This window comes from Schistocerca americana, chromosome 8, assembly GCF_021461395.2.
Source record: "Schistocerca americana isolate TAMUIC-IGC-003095 chromosome 8, iqSchAmer2.1, whole genome shotgun sequence".
Classification (NCBI taxonomy): domain Eukaryota; kingdom Metazoa; phylum Arthropoda; class Insecta; order Orthoptera; family Acrididae; genus Schistocerca; species Schistocerca americana.
Genome location: NC_060126.1, coordinates 320,831,418 through 320,856,798, shown reverse-complemented (window position 1 = coordinate 320,856,798; position 25,381 = coordinate 320,831,418). Strand labels below are relative to the sequence as shown.

The 25,381-nt window shown below is 38.5% G+C and overlaps 1 protein-coding gene across 1 annotated transcript in view; it reads left to right on the top strand.

The window, feature by feature from the left end:
- The window catches only part of LOC124545801 (RIMS-binding protein 2-like), a 195,294-nt gene that overhangs the window by 25,819 nt on the left and 144,094 nt on the right, over window positions 1-25,381 (top strand). Inside the window, exons 3-4 of the mRNA XM_047124746.1 lie at window positions 4,482-4,725; window positions 22,916-23,047. Of these exons, the coding sequence (XP_046980702.1) occupies window positions 4,482-4,725; window positions 22,916-23,047 (376 nt within the window). The remainder of the gene's footprint in view (window positions 1-4,481; window positions 4,726-22,915; window positions 23,048-25,381) is intronic.

The following is a 25,381-nucleotide window of genomic DNA, read 5'->3' as shown; positions in this document are numbered from 1 at the left end:
GACAGGTCTCCAATCTAGGTCTATTACAGGGATATGAGCCAGCTGGGGGTTGGGAGCAGGGGTTATGTAGGGATGGACGAGTATATTGTGCAGGTTCAGTGGGCAATGGAGTGCCACTGTGGGAGGGGCATAAGAATTGTGGATAGGACATTTCTCATTTCAAAGCACAATGAGAGTAGTTGAAACCCTGGGGAGAATGTAATTCAGTTGCTTCAGTCCTGGATGGTACTGAATCATGAGGGTAATGCTCCTCGTTGGCCAGATCGTGGGACCTTGGGAGGTGGTGGGTGACTGGAAGGATAAGGCATGGGAGACTTATTTTTGTACAAGGTTGGGAGGGTAATTATGGTCTGTAAGGGCCTCAGTGAGGCCGTAAGTATATTTTGTGAGGGACTGTTCATCACTATATATATGCGATGGCCATGAGTGGCTAGGCTATATGGAAGAGACCTCTTGGTATGAAATGTATGGCAGCTGTCGAATTGGAGTGGAGGTATTGCTAGTGGTTGGTGGGTTCGATATGGACAGAAACACTGACGTAGCCATCTTTGAGGTGGAGGTCAACATTGAGGAAAGTGGCGTGTTGGTTTGTTTAGGACCAAGTGAAGCGAATGGGGGAGAAAATGTTGAGGTTCTGGAGGAATGTGGATAGTGTGTCCTCACCCTCAATCCACATCATGAAGATGTGAGCAATGAATCTAAAGCAGATGAGGGGTTTTGGGATTCTGGGTGTTTAGGAAAGATTCCTCTAAGTGGCCCATAAGTAAGTTGGCAGAGGATGGTGCCATGTGGGTGTCTATAGGCCTATCCCAGATTTGTTTGTAGATGATGTCTTCAAAGGAGAAGTAATTGTGAGTTAGGATATAGTTGTTCATTGTGACTAGGAAGGAGGTTGTTGGTTTGGAATCTGTTGGGTATTGGGAAAGGTAGTGTTCAGTGGTGGTAAGGCCATGGGCATTAGCGATGCTAGTGTAAAGGGAAGTGCATCAGTAGTGATGAGCAGGGCACTGTGTGGTAAAGGAACAGGAACAGTGGAGGAAATGGTTTGTATCTTTTATATAGGAAGGTAGGTTGCAGGTAATAGGCTGAAGTTGTTGGTCTATGAGAGCAGAGATTATCTCCGTTGGGACTCAGTATCCGCCCACAAGGAGGCTTCCTGGATGGTTGGTTATATGGAGTTTAGGAAGCATGTAGAAGGTAGGAGTGCGGCAATTGATAGGGGTGAAAAGAGAGATGGGCTCTGGGAAGAGGTTTTGGGATAGGACTGGAGATCCTGCTAGATTTCTGGAACAGGGTCAGTGTGGCAGGGTTTATAGGTGGATGAATCTGGCAGCTGGCAGAGTTGTTCTGCCAGGTAATCCTTGCAGTTCAAGACAGCTGTGGTGGAGCCTTCATCAGCAGGTAGGATTATAAGGTTGGGATCAGTTTTTAGATGGTGGATTGCAGTTCTTTCTGAAGATGTAAAGTTAGTTTGCATGTTGAGGTATTTGGGGAATCATGTTGAGGCAAGGGACAAGGTTAAGAAATTCTGGAATGTTAACAGGAGTTGTGATTTGGGGGCAGTGGAGGTGGATCAGGTTTGCATGGAGGAGTGAATGGAGCCAGGCAAGGTTCAACATTGGTCTTTGGTTGAGTCTGATTGATAGGGTTATTTGCAAAACTGTGTTATCACTGTAGCTACCGAAATAAGAAGAGACAATTTTTAATAAGATCTACATGACTGAATTTGGTAATTGGGCAAAAGGTGAGACCTTTGGAAAGGAGTGATACTTCTGTGAAGGTAAGGCTTTTGGAGGAAAGGTTCATAACTGTGTTTTGGGTCTGTTTAGGTTCTGGATTCCAGTTTAGTGGTGGGAGGGAGTTTTGGAGGGTGGTGTAAATGTAGGAGGTCTGCAAGACAGGGTTTGTTAACTATGAGGGCCCGAGGGGAAAGTTTGGATGTTGTTGTAGACGTAGTGGGAAGTGATATTCCAAGACAGGAGTAGGAAGTGAGCAGGGTGGAGAGTTTTTTAGGGTGACATTGAGCATGTTGCTCTAGTTCCTGGAGGGCAAGAATTGTAATGTGTGTTATGGGACCCAGGAATTTGGGATTGCATAGAATGAGATTTTTACAGTTGGAGAGAAGGTATTGCTAGGAGCTTTGGGCTTGATTGATAAGATTTTGCAGGACTATGTTGGTGAGCGCTATAGATTGGCAGAATCTGAACAGATAGAGGTCATTGTGGAAGGAAGGGTGGAAGCCAGAGATGGATGACTTGATGGTAAGGCCAATTGTGGGGATTCCATGAGCCAACCAACAATGCAGAAACAGTATGTAGGACTGGTTACTGGCCAGCCAGAACCTAGTCTCACGTTCCATGAGCCACGTAACATCTTAGGAATACTGTGTGGGTCTTGGTTCTGGATAGCTATAACCTAGTCTCACATATTGTTCCTGCATTGTTGCTTGGCTCATGGCATTCCCCTGATTGGCCTTACCATTGATTTACCCATCCCTGGCTGCCACCCTGCCTTCCATAATGACCTCAATCAGTTCAGATTCTGCCAGAGTTTAACCCTCATCAACATAGTCCTGCAAAACACAATCAGTCAAGCCCAAACCTCCCAGCAATACCTTCTCTCCATCCATAAAATTCTCCTACTATGCAATCCAGAATTCTTGTATCCCGCAACAAACACTGAAACTCTTGCTCTCCAGGAACTAGAGTAACATGCACAATGCCACCCCAAAAACTCTCCACCCTCCACCCCTAACATGCTATCTCTCCCCTCCACACGCCAGGCTCTTCCTTACCACCACTTGGTTGCCTCTTGCATCATGCGATGATGCTCACAGTCTGGCTTCAGCTGCAACTGCAAGAGGATGAGGTCATGTGTGTGTGAGTTGTGTTTGCTTGAGTGTGTGTGTGTATGGTGCCTATTTTCAACAAAGGCCTTGTTGAATGAAAGTTCACTTTCTCATAGTCTTTTTGTTGTGCCTATCTGCAACTCAGCTATGCTTTTCATAATACTTCAACCACAGCGGTAATTGAAATGCCACTGGCTATAATCGCCCCATCAGTCACCCACATTGTTAACAGTGATAAGGAACCCATACATTCCACTGGCAAATCAACCACTTCTGTGACAAGGACTACAAGCCACAAATTGCAGCTATGCCAGAAGCTCCAATTTCCATGACTTTATTTCTTTTCAATGCTCTTTCCACCTCACAATCAATGGGGCTGTTTCTATAATTTAGTTCAGACAGTTCCAAGTACCATTAAGTGCCATCTCTGAGCAGCATTGGATTGTAATTAAAATGCAGGAATGCTATTGTTCAAGCTGCTCTGTCCCTCCCTCTCCCACTGCCAATCCAACCATGGTGGTTAAGGATTTACCTGGTTTTCTGTAATCACATCAGATAATGGCTGGTATGAACTTGGTATGTAAGATATTTTTCTCTTTGCTCTTTTCAACTGAGTGAACTTGTGTTCTGTCTTTTAGGACCTTAGTGTTGACAAGAAGTTAGACTTATTTTTCCTCTTTAAAACAAAGAACAACATATTCTTAGTGATTATGGGCATTCCACAAAGGAGACTGGAACTGTGAATGAAGCTGATGCACAGCACAATCACCCAGTGAAGGAGAAAATGTTGGACATCTCTGCCATACCTCTAATGACCTCACTGTTGACACAGTATTAGAATTTTTCCTTTCTTTCAGCGTCTACCAACTGTTCCTTTTTTTAGATGAAGTATCACCACTTGACATATATTTGAAATAAAAATCAGTAGAGGAAGAATCAAGGCATCAGCATCCTTAATTTCAGTAACAGGCAGTTATCCTTGTCAAAACACTGCAGGTGACTAGAGTCTGAAAGTGGTTAAATATAACTCATAATCTGATGATACAGGATGAAAAGTCACCTGCCTGATGTAAAGAATGTTGAATGACTTTAACACGCTTAACTGTCTGTCCTTCATGTAACAAGATGTAGAGAAAAATTGAAAAAGTGAGGCCTCAGCATGGACTTCACACTGTGTGAGTAAAAGAAGAGTAGGCTACTGCCCACCCACTGCAGTGTAGTGCTACCACATACACACTGGAGGATTCCCTTGGAGCAAAAGCAGAGGAATTTTACGTGGCCAAGTTTTGACCCAAAAAAACTTAGTTTAAGCTGAAATTAATTAATTTCTTTGTTCATCTCGTATAGATGACACATACAGGTTATTTAGAAACTAATGAAAGAAATTACATAGTATGTATACTGTTACAGCACTGTTTTTGAGGAAGATTGTTGGGGGGCATGTTTTGTGAAATTCAGGAATTTCATCTTTGTGAAATTATTTTGTAGCACTGTTCTTGAGTTATCTGAAACTGTATATGGAATGTTACATCTGCAGTCTAATAGGTTATACGTATTTGTAAAGTAGACTTCTCTGATCTTTAGCAAAAGATAGGTTAGTATGGCACTGTGTGTTTTGTTTCTCATCATATAGCCCCATCGCATCAGTGTTCGTTCAGTCACACCAAATCGCCGTACTTCACGGGATGCAGCATGTACAATGGTCATAGGGAAAGATGTACCTCTTGGTCCAACTAGTGTGCGTGCAAGCCGTGTCACCAGTTCATCAGCTGTCATCTCTTGGCTACCAAGCAACAGTAATTATCAACATGTTGTATGTGTCAACAATGTGGAGGTTCGCACTGTAAAACCTGGAGTTTACCGGCACACAATTACTGGTGAGTAAGGTTAATGTACCTGGGATATAGACCTGTTTGTGAACAAGATTACTGGAATTCTTGTTTGTAATATGGACTTCCTACCATATATTTATAATTAATTATCATGTTCTGTGAAGTTATACTTATAATCAATTCATATGTTATGTAATATAAGTTACAATGCTTCTTGCAATTCTTCTCATTAGCAGCTTCAATTATTTTCCAGAAAAGACTGCTAACTTGTAAACCAATATACATCTTCGATCTTCGACCTGAATTGTGATGCCTTTTCTTTCATCACCATTACATAAAGAATACAGTTTTTTGTTGTTGTTGTTGTTGGTGTTTTTTTTTTTTTTTTTAAATATGAATATATTCTCTGTATTAAAGTTACACTACTCAATGGAGCTAATTATAAATTTCAATCAATGCTTCCCAAGAAAACCAATAACAATTAACAGATAATTATTGTTGTGTTATCGGTCCAGAGACTGGCTGGTTTAATGCAGCTCTCCATGCTACTCTATCCTCTGCAAGCTCCTTCATCCCCAAGTACCTACTGCAACATACATCCTTCTGAATCTGCTTAGTGTATTCATCTCTTGGTCTCCCTCTATGATTTTTACCCTCCACCCTTCCCTCCAACACTAAACTGATGATCCCTTGATGCCTCAGAAAGTGTCCTACCAACTGATTCATTCTTCTAGGCAAGTTGTGCCACAAATTAATCTTCTCCTCAATTTTATTCAGAACCTCCTCATTAGTTAAGTGATATATCAATCTAATCTTCAGCATTCTTCTGTAGCACCACATTTCAAAAGCTTCTATTCTCTTCTTGTCCAAACTATTTATCATCCATGTTTCACTTTCATACTTCAATACACTCCATACAAATACTTTCAGAAAAGTCTTCCTGACACTTTCAGAAATGACTTCCTGACACTTAAATCAAGACTCGATGTCAACAAATTTCTCGTCTTCAGAAACGCTTCCCTTGCCATTGCCAGTCTACATTTTATATCCTCTCTACTTTGACCATCATCAGCTATTTGGCTCCTCAAATACCAAAACTCACCTACTACTTTAAGTGTCTCGTTTCCTAATCTGATTCCCTCACCATCACCTGATTTTATTTGAATTCATTCCATTATCCTCATTTTGCTTTTGTTTATGTTCATCTTATATCCTCCTTTCAAGACACTGTCTGTTCCATTAAACTGCTCTTCCAGGTCCTATACCGTCTCTGACAGAATTACTATGTCATCGGCAAACCTCAAAGTTTTTATTTCTTCACCATGGATTTTAATTCCTACTCGAAATTTTTCTTTTGTTTCCTTTACTGCTTGCTCAATATACAGATTGAATAACATCAGGGATAGGCTACAGCCCTGTCTCACTCCTTTTCCAACCACTGCTTCCCTTTCATGCCCCTTGACTCTTATAACCGCAATTTGGTTTCTGTACAAATTGTAAATAACCTTTTGCTCCCTGTATTTTACCACCACCACCTTCAGAATTTGAAAGAGACTATTCCAGTCAACATTGTCAGAAGCTTTCTCTAGGTCTACAAATGCTAGAAATGTAGTGGGTTAATCTATTTTCTAAGATAAGTCATAGGATTAGTATTTCCTCACGTGTTCCAACATTTCTATGTAATCCAAACTGATCTTCTCCGAGGTTGGCTACTACCAGTTTTTCCATTTATCTGTAAAGAATTCGTGTTAGTATTTTGCAGCCGTGACTTATTAAACTGATAGTTCAGTAATTTTCACACCTGTCAACACCTGCTTTCTTTGGGATTGGAGTTATTATATTCTTCTTGAAGTCTGAGGGTATTTCGCTTGTCTCATACATCTTGCTCACCAGGTGGTAGAGTTTTGTCAGGCCTGGCTCTCCCGAGGCTATCAGTAGTTCTTATGTAATGTTGTCTACTCCCGGAGCCTTGTTTTGACTTACATCTTTCAGTGCTCTGTCAAACTCTTCACGTGGTATCATATCACCCATTTCATCTTCATCTACGTCCTCTTCCATTTCCATAATATTTCCCTCAAGTACATCACCCTTGTATAGACCCTCTATATACTCCTTTCACCTTTCTGCTTTTCCTTCTTTGCTTAGAACTGGTTTCCATCTAAGCTCTTGATATTCATACAAGTGGTTCTCTTTTCTCCAAAGGTCTCTTTAATTTTCCTGTAGACAGTATATATCTTACCCTTACTGATACGTGACTCTACATCCTTACATTTGTCCTTTAGCCATCCCTGCTTAGCCATTTTGCACTTTCTGTTGATCTCATTTTTGAGATGCTTGTATTCCTTTTTGCCTGCTTCATTTGCTACGTTTTTATATTTTCGCCTTTCATCAATTAAGTTCAATATCTCTTCTGTTACCCAAGGATTTCTACTAGCCCTTGTCTTTATACCTACTTGATCCTTTGCTGCCTTCATTATTTCATCTCTCAGAGCTATCCATTCCTCTTCTAATGTATTTTTTACCCCCATTGTTGTCACCCTTAATGCTCTCTTTGAAACTCTCTACATCCTCTGGTTCTTACAGTTGATCCAGGTTCCATCTACTTAAATTCCCACCTTTTTGCACTTTCTTCAGTTTTTATCTACAGTTCATAACCAACAGATTGTGGTCAGATGCCACATCTGCCGTGGAAATGTCTTACAATTTAAAACCTGGTTCCTAAATCTCTGTCTTACCATTATATAATCTGTCTGAAACCGTCCAGTGTCTCCAGACCTCTTCCAAATATACAACCTTCTTTCTCGATTCTTGTACCAAGTGTTGGCTATGATTAAGTTATGCTCTGTGCAAAATTCTACCAGGCAGCTTTCTCTTTCATTCCTTACCCTCATTCCATATTCACCTAGCACTTTTCCTTCTCTTCCTTTTCCTACTATTGAATTCCATTCCCCCATGATTATTAAATTTTTGTTTCCCTCTAAATAATTTCTTTTATCTCCTCATACATTTCTTCAATCTTTTCATCACCCATGGAGCTAGTTGGCATATAAACTTGGTTTACTGTGGTAGGCCTGGGCTTCATTCTATCTTGGCTACAATAATGTGTTCACTATGCTGTTTGTAGTAGATTACCAGCACTCCCTTCTTTTTTTTAATTCATTATTAAACCTACTCCTACATTACCCCTATTTGATTTTGTATTTATAGCCCTGCATTCTCCTGACCAGAAGTCCTGTTCCTCCTGCCACCGAACTTCACAATTCCCACTATATCTAACTTTAACCTATCCATTTTCCTTTTTCATTTTCTAATGTACATGCTTGATTAAGGGATCTGATATTCCATGCTTCGAGCCGTAGAACACATTTTGTTTTTTCTAATAATAACATTCGCTTTAGTAGTCCCCGCACAGAGATCCGAATGGGGCAGTTTTTTACCTCCAGAATATTTACCCAAGAGGACACCACCATCAAGTAACCATACAGTAAAGCTGCATGCCCTCAGGAAGATTTACGGCTGTAGTTTCCACTTGCTTTCAGCCATTCACACTACCAGCACGACAAGGCCGTTTTGGTTAATGTTATAAGGCCAGATCAGTCAATCATCTAGACTGTTGCCCCTGGAACTACTGAAAAGTCTGCTGCCCCTCTTCAGGAACCACATGTTTGTCTGGTCTCTCAACAGAAACTCCCCCCCCCCCCCCCCCCCCAATTGTGGTTGTACCTACGATATGGCTATCTGTACTGCTGAGGCACACAAGCCTCCCCACCAAAAGCAAGGTCCATGTTTCATTGGGGGGGGGGGGGGGGGTGGAATAGATAAACAGATAATTGTAGATTAAAAAAAACAGTGACATGGTGTAGTCGAGCTACGAGCTAGACCTTTTAACATGCACTACAGCAGTCATTTTGTGATATGCAGCAGAAAAACCCCTGTTGGCCATGGCTCTACTCATCTCACATGAAGTACTATTACTGCTACTACTACTACTACTACTACTACTACTAATAATAATAATAATAATAATAGCAATAGCAATAATAAACAGAATCAAACTTTTAAACATATACCGTTAAAGGAATAGCAGAAGTAGACATTACCCATGATTTCGCTAGTGGCAGGAGTGTGAATGCTAACACAACAATTTTGTGACAATACAAAGGATCCTTGAAGATATAGACAGCAGGTTCTTTGATGCTCCTACCTATGGTAGCAACATTGTTTTACTATTCATATCTTCAAGTTTTCTGTAATGTAGAAGGTATGGATATACTTTTGAAAACTTTTCTTCCAAGTACGTATCTGACTGTCTATAAACACTTACACCTGTCCAAAAGCCCAAAAGTATTTATGTCCAAATATGGAAAAGTATTCTTGTTTCACTGGGCAGTTATTTTTGTGGTTTAAAATAATATTGAATAGTCACTCAAAATAGGATCCAACTCTTCTAAATTTCGTCTTTGATTTATTGATAGTATATGTACTAAAACAGAAGTATTCACTCACTGTATGATATTTGATTTCACCAGAAACTAGAAAATCATTCTTCATTTCACTTCACCGCAAGAGGTTAATCACTGAATGTACAGGGTGTTCAAAAAGAAGTGTCACATATTCCTATAGGAGGTAGACTCACAAAAACCTTTGACCATTTGTGCTGCCTCTTTGTATATATTCAAAATCCCCTGATAGTGTTATGTGGTTTTGGGCTGACACATTTGTGTAATATTATAAGGTGGGTCACATAACTGTTTTACATACAATCTTCTTTGTAAACTGATTGCATTTCCTTAGCATTCTACCAATGGACACTGTTGAGAATATGTGATTGTCCCACTTCATATCCCTACAAATTGTTATGCCCTGGCATTTGTAAAGTTGACCAATTCCAACTGTCACTCATGGATACTATAGTCATTGGACACAACATATTTTTCATTTCATGAACTGTGCAGTTTTACACTTCTGAACTTTTAAAGTGATTTGCCAGTGTTTGTACCACTTTGAAATCCTATCAGTATCTGAATGAATATTTGTTTGACTTTTTTCAGACTGTACTTCAATCAATCAGAGTGTTTGCAGAGAATTTACTGGCACAAGTATAATCAGAGATGTATAAAATTAACAGTTTAAATGAGAAATGTAGCTACTTGTTAAGTATAGGCCTACAGCATTGTTCCATAAGACAAATGAGATGATTGAACTGAAGTAGCAGAAAATGATGGGTACAATTGCAGTTAGCACATCTCATGCCTGAAAAAGATAACTTTATTAAATTCTCCATTGTGAAATACAGGGGTTGCCCAGAAAGTGAAGCACCACATTTTTTTTCTTCAACAATTCTTTATTGAACATAACAAGAATTACACACATAAAAGAATGATGTTTTATCTTCACACCCTATTTTTCCATGTAATCTCCTTTCTGCTCTAGTGGCCTTGCACTGGTGCAAAACAAGGGCATATATGCCCTGTTGCTACCAATCCTTGTCCTGGTGGTCGAGCCAATGCTTCACTGTGTGAACTTCCTTTGCTGATTGACCTGGTGGTTGAGCCAATGCTTCACTGTTTGAACTTCCTTTGCTGATTGACAGATGCAGTGCCAATTGCTGAGTCGCAATGCATCTGTCCTCATGATTGACAACATCAGCTCACTGCAACATGTCAGGTGTGACAGCCACAGATGGTCTCCCTGATGGCTGCAAATTGTGGAGCTCCGCCAAACTGCCTTCTGATGACCTCACCCTCTGTGCCCAGTGACTAATTGTACTACTGTTGACAGCAGATGCTCCACAGACTTTGCACAAGCATTTGTGAATATTCCCCACAGTTTCTTTCTCTGCAGTGAGAAATTCAGTGATAGCTCATAGCTTGTAATACGCAACACTTACAGGTGCCATTTTGAACACAGCTACTCTATGTGTCGGAAGTGATGGAAACTTGGCGCTCTCACTCAGGAGACTTCAAATAATACATACATAACATTTTGGAAAAAATGCAGTGCATTCCTTTCTGGACAACCCTCTTATCTATACTCTCTCATCAAAAGTATGTGGACACCAATTAGTGGACATTAATATAGGGCATGTGCAACTTTCATCTGCAACTGGTGCTATGTTCTGGGATATGCATTTAGTAATGTAGATTATTTACTTCATTGCAAACAGCATATTCTTTGGTATCCTCATAACATAATTTTCTTCCTCTAAGGTGATTGTTACCTGCAAGTATAATTTCTCGAACTTCCTGTTTGTGTGCTACATTTTTACTGGCAAATTTTGTTGATTATGATGTAAGTTTTCTCTGTGTAGCTGTACTGCTTTCATTGAGGCTTTTAATTTTATCCCTGAATAGGACTCATTTGGAACTGTTCCTTTTCCTCCTGCACTCTCATTTTCCAGTATTCCTTTGGCCAAATTCATGTTAAATTACTTCTTTAAAATATATTTTAATGTTTTAGCACTGGACTTATTGTTATTCACCTTCTTGCTTCCCAACAGAATGTTATTCAGTCTGGATTACAATCACTTAATTTTGTACACTGTTTTAAATATTCTTTGCGCATGATCAAATCAATTTTGTGACACAGAACACATTCTGGTGATGTAAAGATGAAGGTTTTATGCAGGGAGAATGCCAAACTGTCATGTCCAGTAGTGTACATCGAACAGACTTGGCAAATATTCTCTGGTGCAATAAGGGCACGACTTCTCATGAGCCACGAATAATACACTACTGGCCATTAAAATTGCTACACCACGAAGATGACGTGCTACAGACGCAAAATTTAACCAACAGGAAAAAGATGCTGTGATATGCAAATGATTAGCTTTTCAGAGCATTTACACAAGGTTGACACCGGTAGTGACACCTACAACATGCTGACATGAGGATCGTTTCCAACCAATTTCTCATACACAAACAGCAGTTGACCAGCGTTGCCTGGTGAAACGTTGTTGTGGTGCCTCATGTAAGGAGGAGAAATGCATACCATCACATTTCTGACTTTGATAAAGGTCGGATTATAGCCTATCACAATTGTGGTTTATCGTATCACGACATTGCTGCTCGCGTTGGTCGAGATCCAATGACTGTTAGCAGAATATGGAATCAGTGGGTTCAGAAGGGTAATACAGAATGCCATGATGGATCCCAACCACTTCATATCACTAGCAGTTGAGATGACAGGCATCTTATCTGCATGGCCATAATGGATTGTGTAGCCACATCTCGATTCCTGAGTCAACAGATGGGGACATTTGCAAGACAACAACCATTTGCACGAACAGTTCGACAAGGTTTGCAGCAGCATGGACTATCAGCTCGGAGACCATGGCTGCGGTTAGCCTTGACACTGCATCACAGACAGGAGCGCCTGCGATGGTGTACTCAATGATGAACCTGGGTGCACAAATGGCAAAACATTAGTTTTTCGGATGAATCCAGGTTCTGTTTACTGCATCATGATGGTCGCATCCATGTTTGGCGACATTACGGTGAACGCACATTGGAAGTGTGTGTTTGTCATAGCGATACTGGCGTATCACCAGGCGTGACGGTATGGGGTGCTATTGGTTACACATCTCGGTCACCTCTTTTTCGCATTGATGGCACTTTGAACAGTGGGCGTTACATTTCATATGCGTTACAACCCGTGGCTCTACCCTTCATTTGATCCCTGCGAAACCCTACATTTCAGCAGGATAATGCAGGACCGCATGTTGCAGGTCCTGTACAGGCCTTTCTGGATACAGAAAATGTTCGCCTGCTGCCCTGTGCATACTTTCTTCAGATCTGTCACCAATTGAAAACATCTGGTCAATGGTGGCCGAGCAGCTGGCTCGTCACAATATGCCAGTCACTACTCTTGATGAACTGTGGTATCGTGCTGAAACTGCATGGGCAGCTGTACCTGTACACATCATCCAAGCTCTGTTTGACTCAATGCCCAGGCATATCAAGGCTGTTATTACAGCCAGAGGTGGTTGTTCTGGGTACTGATTTCTCAGGATCTATGCACCAGAATTGCGTGAAAGTGTAATCACATGTCAGTTCTAGTATAATATATTTGTCCAATGATTACCCATTTATCATCTTCATTTCTTCTTGGTGTAGCCATTTTAATGGGCAGTAGTGTATATAGTGAGCTGATGAAGCCAGAAGAAAGTGTGCAAAATTATAATGGCAATCTCGCCTAATGGATCAAAGCTAATGCTAAAGCAAGGAAATGTCTAATTCTATTGCTTGGAGTCAAGCCTTTACTTTGTGTTGGATATTGCAAGCTTGCTAAAGAAATTAAATGATCGTATGGCATTTATAGGTCGGGATATCCCTTTTCGGGGTTCGGCCACCGTCTTTTAGTCGACGCCACTTTGGCAACTTGCGTGTCAGTGATGATAGAAATGATGATGTATGACATATACACCCAGTCCCTTGCTTGGTAGGTGGTAATGCTATCACTGCGCTACAGAGGTGAACATTGCTAAAGAGATTTGAGATAATGAATATTTTGTCAATAAGGGACATAATGTTGAGGGCTGTAACTGTTGATAAATACAAATAAAACAGTTTTTTGCATCAATCACTTGTTTATTGTGCAGCTAAGTATTTAAGTGGTTCGCACCATAATCTTCAGGTGGATAATTGTTTTTTCACATGGTTGGTATTGTGAAGATTACAGAAGTCTTTTCACAGAAAAACACTCGTCAGCTTTGATGCAGGTTTTCAAAACATTGTGTGGGACTCCCCACACACATGGACACAAGGCAATATAGCCAAATGAATGAGTTGCAAAACAACAGTGCAAAACAACAGTGTTTAAATTATGAACTGAGAACAGCAAGTCGTGTTGACAGAAGTGTAGCTACAGCAGTGATAGTGAAAATGAAGATTAACAAACAGCAATGAAGCCACAAACTTCATCTGAAACAGATGCATTGAAAACATCTCATTATAAAAGAAATTAAGTTAGAAAATGCTTTTCATATGGGAAAGTAGGTCACCTATCAAAATGATGCTAAATGGATTGTTGTGTTTTATATGTAAGAAAAAGGGCCATCGATCAAATGAATGTATTGTCACAGGCAAATAGTGTTGTAGTCTCACAAATACTTCATAAACTGAGCAGAAAATTTCAATAGGTAGAGTCAGTAATTTTTCGGTAGATATAAATACACTTGGCTGCGATGAGTGGTATATTGACAGTGATGCGACACATCACGTAACGAGTCGGCATAATTGGTACACTATGTATGAACCATTTGAATCTCCAAGGAAGGTGGATAGTGCCAAGAATGGTGTGCATATTGAAGAATTTGGTACAGGTCAAATTGATGTTCAGATTTTCAATCGACAGAAATGGGCAGAGGGATATTTTGAAGATGAAAGTTGCGCAAAAAGAAATAAATTACACAATTCGAAATGATGGAAAAATTGTTAATATTTTTCAAATACAGTATTCAGTTGCCATTGCTACATCTGTTGGCAAAAATGAGGTTATTTTCTAGATGTGAAGGTTGTTAATCAAGAAAAGTCTTGTGTTGTTGCAGATACTGATAACACATTATAGTGATGGCAGAAAAAAATTGGTCATAAAAATAAATGATTTATGCAGCAGTTTTCAAAAGATTGTGGTATACAGACAAAAATTGATGGTATCACTTCTGAGGAATGCATCTACAGTAAACATCATCAGCTGGCATTTGGTGAAAGAGTGCAGAAACCCTTTACACCTGGAGAATTAGTTTATGCAGATGTTTGTAGACCAGTGGAAAAAATGCTTTGCACTTTCGTCAGTACTTTGTTGTTTTTAAGAATGGTTTTTGCAGCTATAGGGTAACAAAACTATTGCAACACAAAAAAAGAAAAACAAAAGAAATTTATCACTGTTCATTAAAATGATAAAGACTCAAGCTGATATTTTACTGTGAAAGAATTACATGCAGGCAGTGACAAGGAGTTCTCTAATAAAAATGCACATAAGTCTGCTGACTCAATTGGACTGAAACGTTCAGTTACTGCACCATACACTCATCAGCAGAATGGAGTTGATGAGCCGGAAACTTGAATCCTTCATGAGATGGCACATTCTTGGCTCTGCTCTGTTGAATGCCTACCAGAAGCATTGTGGGGTGAGGCTGTTCTGGCTACAACTTAGTTCGAATTGAACTGGTCCCATGAAAATTAAATTTTAAACTTAAATATTTATGGAGAAAGAAGGTCATTTTGATAAGTTGGTAATATTTGAAATGGAATGGTTTGCTTGGATTCCTACACAAAAATGGAAAAAGTTTGATGCTAAATCCTAAAAGTGATATGTGGTTGGCTATGATGATTGTGGATACTATGTTTATTTTCCTGAAAAAAGTTGTATGTGCATATGAAGAGATGTAAAATTCAGCTGCAAACAATTATAGAAACAACTTACTCAAGAGACTAAAAGTGTTGATATATAGATGTGGCTGAAAATTTTACAGGAAGTGAACATGAAAATATTGAATTTGGAGAGGATAGTCAGTGGGATCGTATGAAACGAAATGTAGCAATAAGTGACAAAAGGATTGCAACCAGTTGTATGACATTTAGAGTTGAGAGAAACTTGGCAGCAAGAATGAAGACAAAGAAAGCCACAATTTATGTGAATCACAAAATTTGAAGAAACCATCATCTTACAGTGAAGATTCAGCCCATCAACCAAGAATGATGCTTCTTTGCAGGACACCAAGGAACTGTAAAGAAGCAGTGTAGTCAGAAAATCCTGAAAAGTGGAAGAAAGCAATGGAGGAATAAATGAATGCTCTGGAAACAAGTAAAAGAAAGAAATTTGTTTACAAAACTAAAACAAACAAGGTCATAGAAAATCAGTTAGTCTTTACTATAAAATTTGTTGCAAATAATGAACTGGCTCAAGATTGATGAAAAAAATACGTATTCAATGTTTTGGAATATATTATGTTGACATGTTTAGCCTTTTTACAAATTTAAGATGATGAGAGCTCTGTTGAGCATTGCAACTCAATATGATTTAAGACAATTTGATGTGATGACAGCATTTCTGATTGATATTTTGAAGAAGGAACTATATATGTGTCAAGCAGAGGGATTTGATGATGGTAAAAGAAGTGTATGTAATTTACTAAACAGTCTATACAGTTTAAAGCAAGATTCAAAGTGGTGGGTATGAATGTGTTGTTAAATTTACTACTGAAAATAATTTGCAGAAGAGCTGTTCAGATCCATGTGTGTTCTATGGTGAAAACCTGGTACTGCTGTTTTATGTTGGTGATGGATTGGCTGTGGGCTCCATTGATGCATTAGCTATGTTTATCAAGCATTGGGTAAATGTTTTCAGATCACTGTAGAAAAGATTGATTCCTTCTTGGGGTTATGAATCAAGGAATTGGGACAAAAGTTTTCTAATAAATCGGTCTGCATATGTGAAGAGAATTTTAGAGAAATATGGTATCTTTACCCACTGAACCAGAATGGATCCCAGGTGAATCACCTCCTTTTAATAACACTTGGACCTTGTCTTTATTGTCCTTGTCATCAGTGGGATCTCCATCTTACTACCTTCCACATTAAAAATAAAATGCAGCATAATAATCTTATAAAGTTTTGATTTCTGCACAAAACTAAATTTTGCAACAAAGTTTGTGTAACTCTGCTACACAGTAAAACATCATGATGTACCAATTAGGAAAGCCTAATCTATGTTGTTCTTAACAGTGGAAGCTTGAAACCTGTCTCTGGGGCATTCAGTGAGGGAGAATGAGCACATTGGCATATCTGAAAGTGTTAAACATTAAAGCTTATGTGAAACATACACAGAAATGCATTGAAGCATGGTAGATAAACAATTCGTAAAGTCATGCTTTGGCTGAACTTAAAATTAATGGAAAGGACAAGAACCAGGATTGCAAAACCAGCAATAAGTGAATTAAATTGTCAGTAATCTTAATTGACATTAATAGGTGTCAGATGTTGAGAATATTCTGGTTGTCTGACTCCTTAGCTTGGGAGCTGCATCATTTTTTCTAAGGGCATATCAGTAAACAAACTGTAATAATGCACAGCAAACCAGAGTAGGACAAAATGTGTAAATTTGGATCGTGTGCTGGTTAGAATTACATGAAATGTGGTTAAATAATGCATTTGTAAAACATTCAAAAACATATACAATTTTATATCATTGTTCCATTATTTCAAATACTTTAAGAATACTGCACCTTCGTGCACACATACTCCTAAACAGAGTTACTATAATTCAAAATTTCTAACAGCTAACTTTACTCTGAAAAACTGGTCCTGCATCTGCTGTTACCCTGACAGTGCAGGACAGGTAGCATATTCTGTATGGGTACACCTCCTGTGTGTCCAGTTAATGACACCATGGAAAGCAGCTGTTATTAAAGCTCATGATTTTTTCATGGATATGGAATAAAGGTGACTGATGTATTTTCTGTTGAATTTAATTTATTTAAAGCTCTAGATTTATGTATGCTGTTAATATTATTCACAATGGAACTTAAAGTGAATGTCAGTATTTGTTTGAAGAAGGAAAAGTAATTGTCAATGCTATATATTGCATCTGAAGAAAATTTTGGATTAACTGGCCATTGTTGCAGCATTTGGTTTCCAGTATCGTCTCTTTACTTTCTATTGATAGTTTTGGAAGCTTTAAAACTCTATGGTTATTTTTCAGTAATTTAAGGATTATCATTTACAGTGAGGGAGTGGTTGAAAGGTATATCGAAGCTTGAGATGGTTGCTTGTTGAGCTGTTGAATCTTTATTTACGTTTAGAGAAAATGGATTATTAGAAAGGGAATAAATACATTCCTCCAAGGTCATGGCATTACTGGCAGCTTAAGGAGCATACTTTGTGTTTGTGTCCCCACAAATAATTTATCTCAAAGTTGATGGTCATATGTCCTCATATTTTGACATAATTTTCTATTGCACATGTTCATGTCTTGTAAGTATGTAATGTGCATGTAAAATTTTATGTCTTATGTGTTAAAAGCCCAGTATGCACTTGTAAAGTAAATTAAATGAGTTAAACTGCACTGCAGTGCCTTTAATTTATGATGATATAATTAGACAGTTAAAATAACAAACATCGGTAGTGGGTAATTATAATTGTTTACACTTGTGTCTAAATACATCATTTCCTTGCAAAATTGAGAAATTATATCAACACTGTGTGAATTCTCTTCCATACTCCCAAAATAAAGCTCCACTAAATAACCTGCCTAATAGACCATTTAGCTACGTCACATTGCTGTCATGCAACATTAATATTTAGCTTTGTGCTCCCCATTGTAAGAGTTCAGGGTTGCTAGAAGAGAAGTTCTCGAAATCAGGGAATATCAGGAAATTTCAAATGTGTCAGGATAATCAAGGAAATATCAGGGAAATTTGAAAAAAGAAACACTGGAAAAATCTCATTTTTGTCCCAGTAGATGAAATGGTTTGTTTACTGAGATGTCATGCATCGTCGCTGGCTGGGCAGAGTGGAGTACATGAGCTGCTCCCCTACTGCCTCGTTCTTTCTTCTTCTCTTATTTCTACCACTGCCCTGAGCTTACGATCAGTGCTGTCACCTCTTCTTACTGCTAGCCTAGCAGCTGCTGACAAGAGGCAGGGTGGCAGGAGGAGTGGTTTGTTTTGATCTGATACTCAGAGACTGGTGATGCAGCGACCGGATACAGCGGTCATGTGTGCATGAGTTGTGTCTGAGTGATTGTGTGAATGTGTGTCTGCTATCATTTTCTGACAAAGGCTATGGCCAAAAATTTAGTTGTGAGAGTGTGATTGTCTTTTCTATGCGCATGTCTGCAGCACAGCTATCATCTTTACAGTGAGTGGCTACCTATCCTCATTAGTATTGATTCTTAGAGTATTTGCTCAAGTTATCTGTTGCATGGATTGGTCTCCATGGTCTCATGTCATCGACATGGTGTCTGTGACATGTGAATAGCTGGCCACACCAGATAACCTCCATGATAGGCCAAAACTGCAGGCTAGTTCTGTGGGTATCTCTAAAGATCAGGCCTGCCAATCTGAAGCCCATCATTTGCCTTTCAGATCTGGTTTCACCGACATGCCCGCAGGCCAGGTCTGATGTGTGTGATGTAATGCAGCAGATTTTCATGGTTTATCCATAGACCTAGCACTGCAGTACTCCTCAGCAGGTCAGAGACCATGGGCGATGGACTTCAGGAATTGCAACTATCTCACTGAAAATTCATTGTAAATTGCGGTATTTTATTGATGTTTTATTTATTCTCGTACATTTTGCCACTTTGAAAGTAGTTTATATTTTAGAAAGTATGGATGATAAGAAGGAGAAAATTGTGGCAGTCACTGGCAGCTTGTATGCCATGTACACATGTATTTCTTGTAAGAAAAACCACACAGTACTGTGAAATAAAAGACATAACACATTGGGTAATAACCAGCAATAGCAAACATAATAGAACCAACATTTTATTGGCAGTCACCTACAGTGTCGATTTACATTCTTCCCTGCCTTATACACTTCTTTCAAGAGACTTACTTTCTTCTGAGGGTATTTCTGAAATCAGTGATGTTATTTTAAATCTGTCTTGCAACTCCAATGAAATACATGTTTTTGTCACCAAATGTGTTTCATTTTATAGAAATAACATAACATCAGTGGTCTTAATGAAATATGTATACCATTTGGCTTGCTTTCTCAATCTAAAAAAAGTTCACTGCAAAAGATGTTGATGTTAGTAATTAAGACTTTTGCTCACACATTTAGAAATACTTAAGTTTTTGTCAACTGATATCTTTACTTACCCCTTGAGATCTCAAAATTTGTCATGGAAAAATGCTAAAACTTGTCTGGAAGTCAGGGAAATATAAGGGAATTTCACTTGGGGTAACATGTGGCAACCCTAAAGCTGCCATAAGTGTATGGCAGTGCCATAGACTCCATCCTCTCCAGTGTCACAACAAACATACTCAAGGGGTCTGTGGGCTGGGAAACAACATATGTGAGCTGTCAACTGATCCACTAGGTTTCTTCAACTTGTTTTCATGTCCTCTGCTAAATCTTTATGGAGAATGCACAAGTATATTCAAATCTCTATTGAGAATGCTTGAGTGTATACAAAGTATTTGTACCAAAAGAATTAAACCTTGTTGTTAGGTGCCCTATGTGAGTTAAGAACAAGAACCTAGATATTTATTTCACCCCTTGAATAAGTTGGAATCTTCATTATCAGTCTTTTGATTGACTGGAAGCGCACCACTTGGTTCTATTAAAAGCTGAGTTCTTCATTTCTGCATAATTATGTATAGCTTGTTTTAAAAATGCCAGTTGCATCTTGCTTGGGCTATCTTTCCTTCTAAAATTTCTTCTAGGTCATTTACGAGGAACTGGTTGTGTCATATTGTGTGACTGACCAATCCACTCTTCTTCTCTCTGTTGTTCTCCTGAATGACCTTCCTTTGCCAGTTCTTTGCAGGCTACCCTGGTTGATGATTTTATCTGACCACTTTAATTGATATCTTCAGCAAGATACCTCTATTGCTTCAAGAGATTTTATTTTGGTATGATGTTTTCCCGACATATTTCTAATTTGTAGAATTCTTGGGTATCTGGCCAGATCATGTAGTAATTACTCCATGATATTTCAGCAAACAGATTTGTTGCCATATTCAGCCAATTCCTGGCAACAGTCATCAGGGACCAACTGAAGATGGCAACAAGTCTGTTTGTCAGAATACCATGGATTAATTATGATGTGACTCAGCTGCACCCTCAAGAAATCTAAAAATTATATTTTATTTCATTTCTGCGTATAGTCTGTGTTCCACAGCTATACAATGCTATGTTCCAAATGCAGCTCTTAATTACCTTTTTCCTCACTTCAGTATTTATGGGGTATGAACAGAGCATTTTTCTTTTATTCATGAACATTGCTCAAGACACATAGGGCTCTTGTTGCTAACATGTTAGTAATGGATGCAAGTCTATATTTAAATTTCCCATCATTGATGGAACGTACATATATGATAAGTAGAGGTTAAGAATAAATTTTCCATTGACTGCAAAACTGATGTTCAGGTTCTATTTATTGTGCCATGATCAATGCACGAGGTATACAGGGTGTATAAAAAAGAAGACCTGATTTTGGATGGTAATAATTACAAAACATGGGACATGCCAGCAAGGAAATGTATGTTGTTTGAATGGGTGTGGCCTAAGGTTTCATAAAATCACCGTTAGATGTCAGTCAATGCATCTTCTCATTTTGCAGTCGCTGAGAAGTAAGATGGCATCCACTCTATAGAAGACATTTTGTGTGTTGCAATTTGCAAAGAGTGAGTCAGTGATTTCAGTCTAGTGTGCTTTTCGTTGTCATTTTCTCATTGATTTGCTTGCACTGAAAAACATTAATTATTGGTACCACCAATTTGAAGAGATAGGATGCTTGTGCAGAGATAAGAGTCAAGGTTGACCTGATGACATGGTGGAAAGAACTCGGCAAGCAGTGCCTCATATGGCTGTCTGGCAAGTGCTAAGACATCGTTTGGTCTGTAAACTGTACAGATTACAATTAGTGCAAGCTCTTCAGGTTGGTCATAAAAGGAACAGGTTGACTTCAGCAATGATCTGCTACAGGACATGGAAGATGATACATTTTTATCATGGTTAATTTTCAATGGTGAAGCAACATTTAATTTTGTTGATAAAGTAGACCAACATAATGTGCACATGTGGGGACCCAAGAACATTCATGACTTCTTTGAGCATGAAAGAGACTCACCTAAAGTGAAATTTTTTTGCTCCATTTCCTGTTAAAACATGTATAGTTCCTTCTTCTTTGAGGAAAACACAATGACTGGAGTGAGCTATCTTCAAATGCTGCAGTATTGGCTTTTTCCACAACTTTGGGAGGACTCTGTTTATTTCATTTTCCAACAGGGTGGAGCTCCACCACAATGATACAGTAATTTACATAAGTTTTTCAACAACACTCTGTCTCAATGCTGGATTGGGCACGTGGGAGCTCCAGACACTGCCCTACATTCTCGACATCCAAGATTGTTTTCTTGTGGGGATGTATGAAATAAAATGTGTTCCTCTCCTCTTTACCTCGTGACATAAAAGAAGTAAAGAACAGAATAACAGCTGCCATAAGTTCTTTAAAAGCAGATAAGTTGTGTAAAGTTTATGATGAATTTAGCTATTTCTAGATGTTGTTCATGCTGCTCCTGGTGGACAGACAGAGCATTTGTAATAGCATAACTACAACATTTTGGTTTTGTGAGTATTTTGCAAGCCATCCCATATTTTTAGTATTTTTTATCAATAAATATGGAGTTATGAAGTCACCTCATTCTTTTTGAAACACCATGTGTATGCATCTAATCAGTATGAGTGCTTCCCAAATGGTGCTGTGGACACAGGTTTTACAGTGCTGCTACTGCTTGACAGGACTAACAGAAAACTGAGAACCTAGGAAAAACATCCCTCATTTCAGTTAGATGTATATATACCAGTTACATCTGAGGATAGGACTGGTAGCTATGAAACCAATAATGGCACAACAGAAATAAATTGAAAATAAGTTTTGCATCCAGGACAAAATTTATTTTTAATCTCAACTTTTGCAAGTCCCTGTGTCATTAATTTATGCCTGCTGTTCTATAGTCTTCCTTTCCTTCTCCTTGTAGTTACACTGTACAGTATCATTAGTCTCTGTGTCTCACGTTTCTTCAATATTTCCTTTCCGTTCAGCTTTTTCTGAATCTTTCCCCCTCCAAACTCTCTTCTCATTTTTTTTTATCTGTCCATGGCTTTGTTTAACATTTATATGCCCTGTTTTTTAATATAATTTAGATCCTTCATCTAATTAATCCGCTTTTTCTTGGTCTTTAGTTTAAAGTGATGTCTTTTGTTTAGTACCAGCATTTTTTACAATTTCTTTCTCTTTTGTATAATTTCTTTCTTTCTTCTTCTCCTGAGAAATTATGTGTGTGTTCTTGAATCTAGTGGTTTGCCAAGTCATTAAAAACAGATTTATATACCTGCTAGCCTTGCTGAAGCCCATTTGCGTGTTTTGACTCCAGTGTTGCATAGATTCATTTTGGACATTCATTATGTGACACTATTTATCTGGAGTATCTTATCTTTGATATCAGAATTGTTGTGCTACAACTGGATTTCACAAATGCTACTACATTTTATTCTCCATGTAGGCTTGGCTCCCAACACAGTTTACCGAGTGACAGTGAGGGCAAAAAACATAAGAGCCCCACACTTTGATGAGAAGAATACTCAGCAAATGGAACGGCTGTCTGCACACATTGATTTTCGCACACTACCAAAAGGTAAGATGTCAAAACACCTTAATGTCATAAATAGCAATAATGATGCCCTGCCCATGAAGCTGTGTCATAAGTACATATGTATTTTATTTGTTTAAGGGAGTCAAAGACTTGTGTTAGATTTAGTTACTGCTGTGTAATCACAGAATTAGTTTTTGAAACTCTAAATTGGACAGATAATGCATTCTCCATTTTATTGTAAAAGTTCTTCAAATTTATTCATGGTCAGTTCTTCCTGTACCAGTACTGTGGTCTCTAGGTTACTTGGAGCTGCATTAACAATTGTCTCCTTTCTCAGTTGCATTTTCATGCTGCCTGTTTATTTTATTGTAAATCAATAAAAATTCATAGGTGGATGAAACTAAATTATATCCAGAATCTGGTGAGGGATTTAATAACGCTAACATTGTATACTTACAACACCTCAACAACAGTGTATGAGCATTGTCCTGAATGGAACTTCATATTTATTTACTTTTATTTCCACTGTGTCACAACCTACTAGAGCTGATAAACAGGCATGTCATTTCCATCTTAAAGAGAATAAAATTGTTGATAAAAGAAGATCTTAGGGTATTGTTTGGACTGTTTTTTTGCAGACTCACACTGGTATAATTTCCTGATTTTTGAAAGAAAAAGGTTGCTTTAAGTGAGGTTTTGTAGTCATCCAAACCTTTATAATCATGTGGCTAAAAATAGTTTTCATCCAGAAAGTGCAGTACAAGAAGATTGTATACTACTTGTAATCATTAATTTGTGTGTTGAGAAAACTTAGAAAACCAGTAATTGCATTAGGAATTTAGGCAGAACCACATCTGTCTACATACCATATATTTTTTCCCACAAGCAGCTGGATATTGTATTGGAGGGGATACTTTGTGCCAATTTAAGGTCCCGTACCACTCAGGAATCAGATGGTGGAGACATGTTGTAATAGCTCGAGAAAGTACTCCATGTGACACTGCATCCCATAGCAGCAGCTCACCATGTCTATCTGTTACACACATTGCTGGGAGCACTTAGAGTGTTTTGTGGTGATTTTTGCTTTAGTACATGTTTGCTAAACGCTATATTGGTCTTTTTGTATACATAATGGCTGATAAAAAGAATAGTGTCAAGTTTACACAAACAGTTAAGAACTTTAGTGTTCTGTGCTTATATTTTATTCAAAAGAGAGCTGGAAGAAGATGATGTGTTCCTATGCATTGCCTGCTATACCATTGCCAATTTCCAGACAAGAGCTACTGACCTGTGCAATGTAGGGCTGAGAACCATGTATTGAATATGTAGTAAAGTGAGCACATCTTTTAAAGCTGACAGGTTGTCATGTTTCAGCACCTTCATGTAGAAACACCTGCATACAATAATTACAGCAACTGTTGACTTACTGCATTTCTAGTGAAACTAATTTTTACAGTACAATCAGAACAATACATTAGACTTTGGCCAAAGCCTTTGTCAGCTCACACTCACACACACACACACACACACACACACACACACACACACACACACACACACACACACACTGATTCGCCATATGAAAACTTATGTAAAAGGATTCTGTGTCCAACTAAATGTTAATTGAAGGGGGAGGGGGAAGAAATGAAAGGAAAGAGAAGGGAGTAATAACATTAGCTGCACTGGGACTTTGTATAGAAACAGTGGTGACGAGTGAAAATGTTTAGTGAGCCATGGCTCGAACCTGGATTCTCCTGCTTACAAGTCAGTTGTGTTATCCACTGTGTCATCCAGACACAGTGTTTATTGCAAATGTGTCGACTATCTCAGCATACTCCACAACTGCCTAATGTTCCCACCTACCCCACCTACCCACAGTCACTGCCCATGTCCTCCATTTTTGCTAATTTTTAGATTTCTACTGGAGGTTGAACATATATGTTCATCCATACTGAAGGTTGTGGATTCATTGCCCATTGAGGTGAATCAATCATATGAATGCGGGGTGTTTATTCTTTTGGACATGTCTGAAAGGACAGTCATCACGCAGATTGAGCAACTGTAATACATATGATACATGTATCGCAACTGCAGATTCATATAGACATTCATATAGTCCAACTAAATTAAAAATCAGACAGTTGCTTTATAGTTTCAGACAGAAAATTCTTCCCATTTTTATTTATGTCACTGATTTCCTATGAGCAATGACCAGGTCTCAAACAGTGTAAATGTTTCTAACAAGTAAGGGAATCAGACGTTCTCAAACCACACAAAAGAACATTAAATGTCATGTTTTCTGCTAGTCTTTATGCAAGTGACTATTAAAAATCCTTATTAGTAGTGGCAGTAGCAGTTCATTGACAACCATTTAAG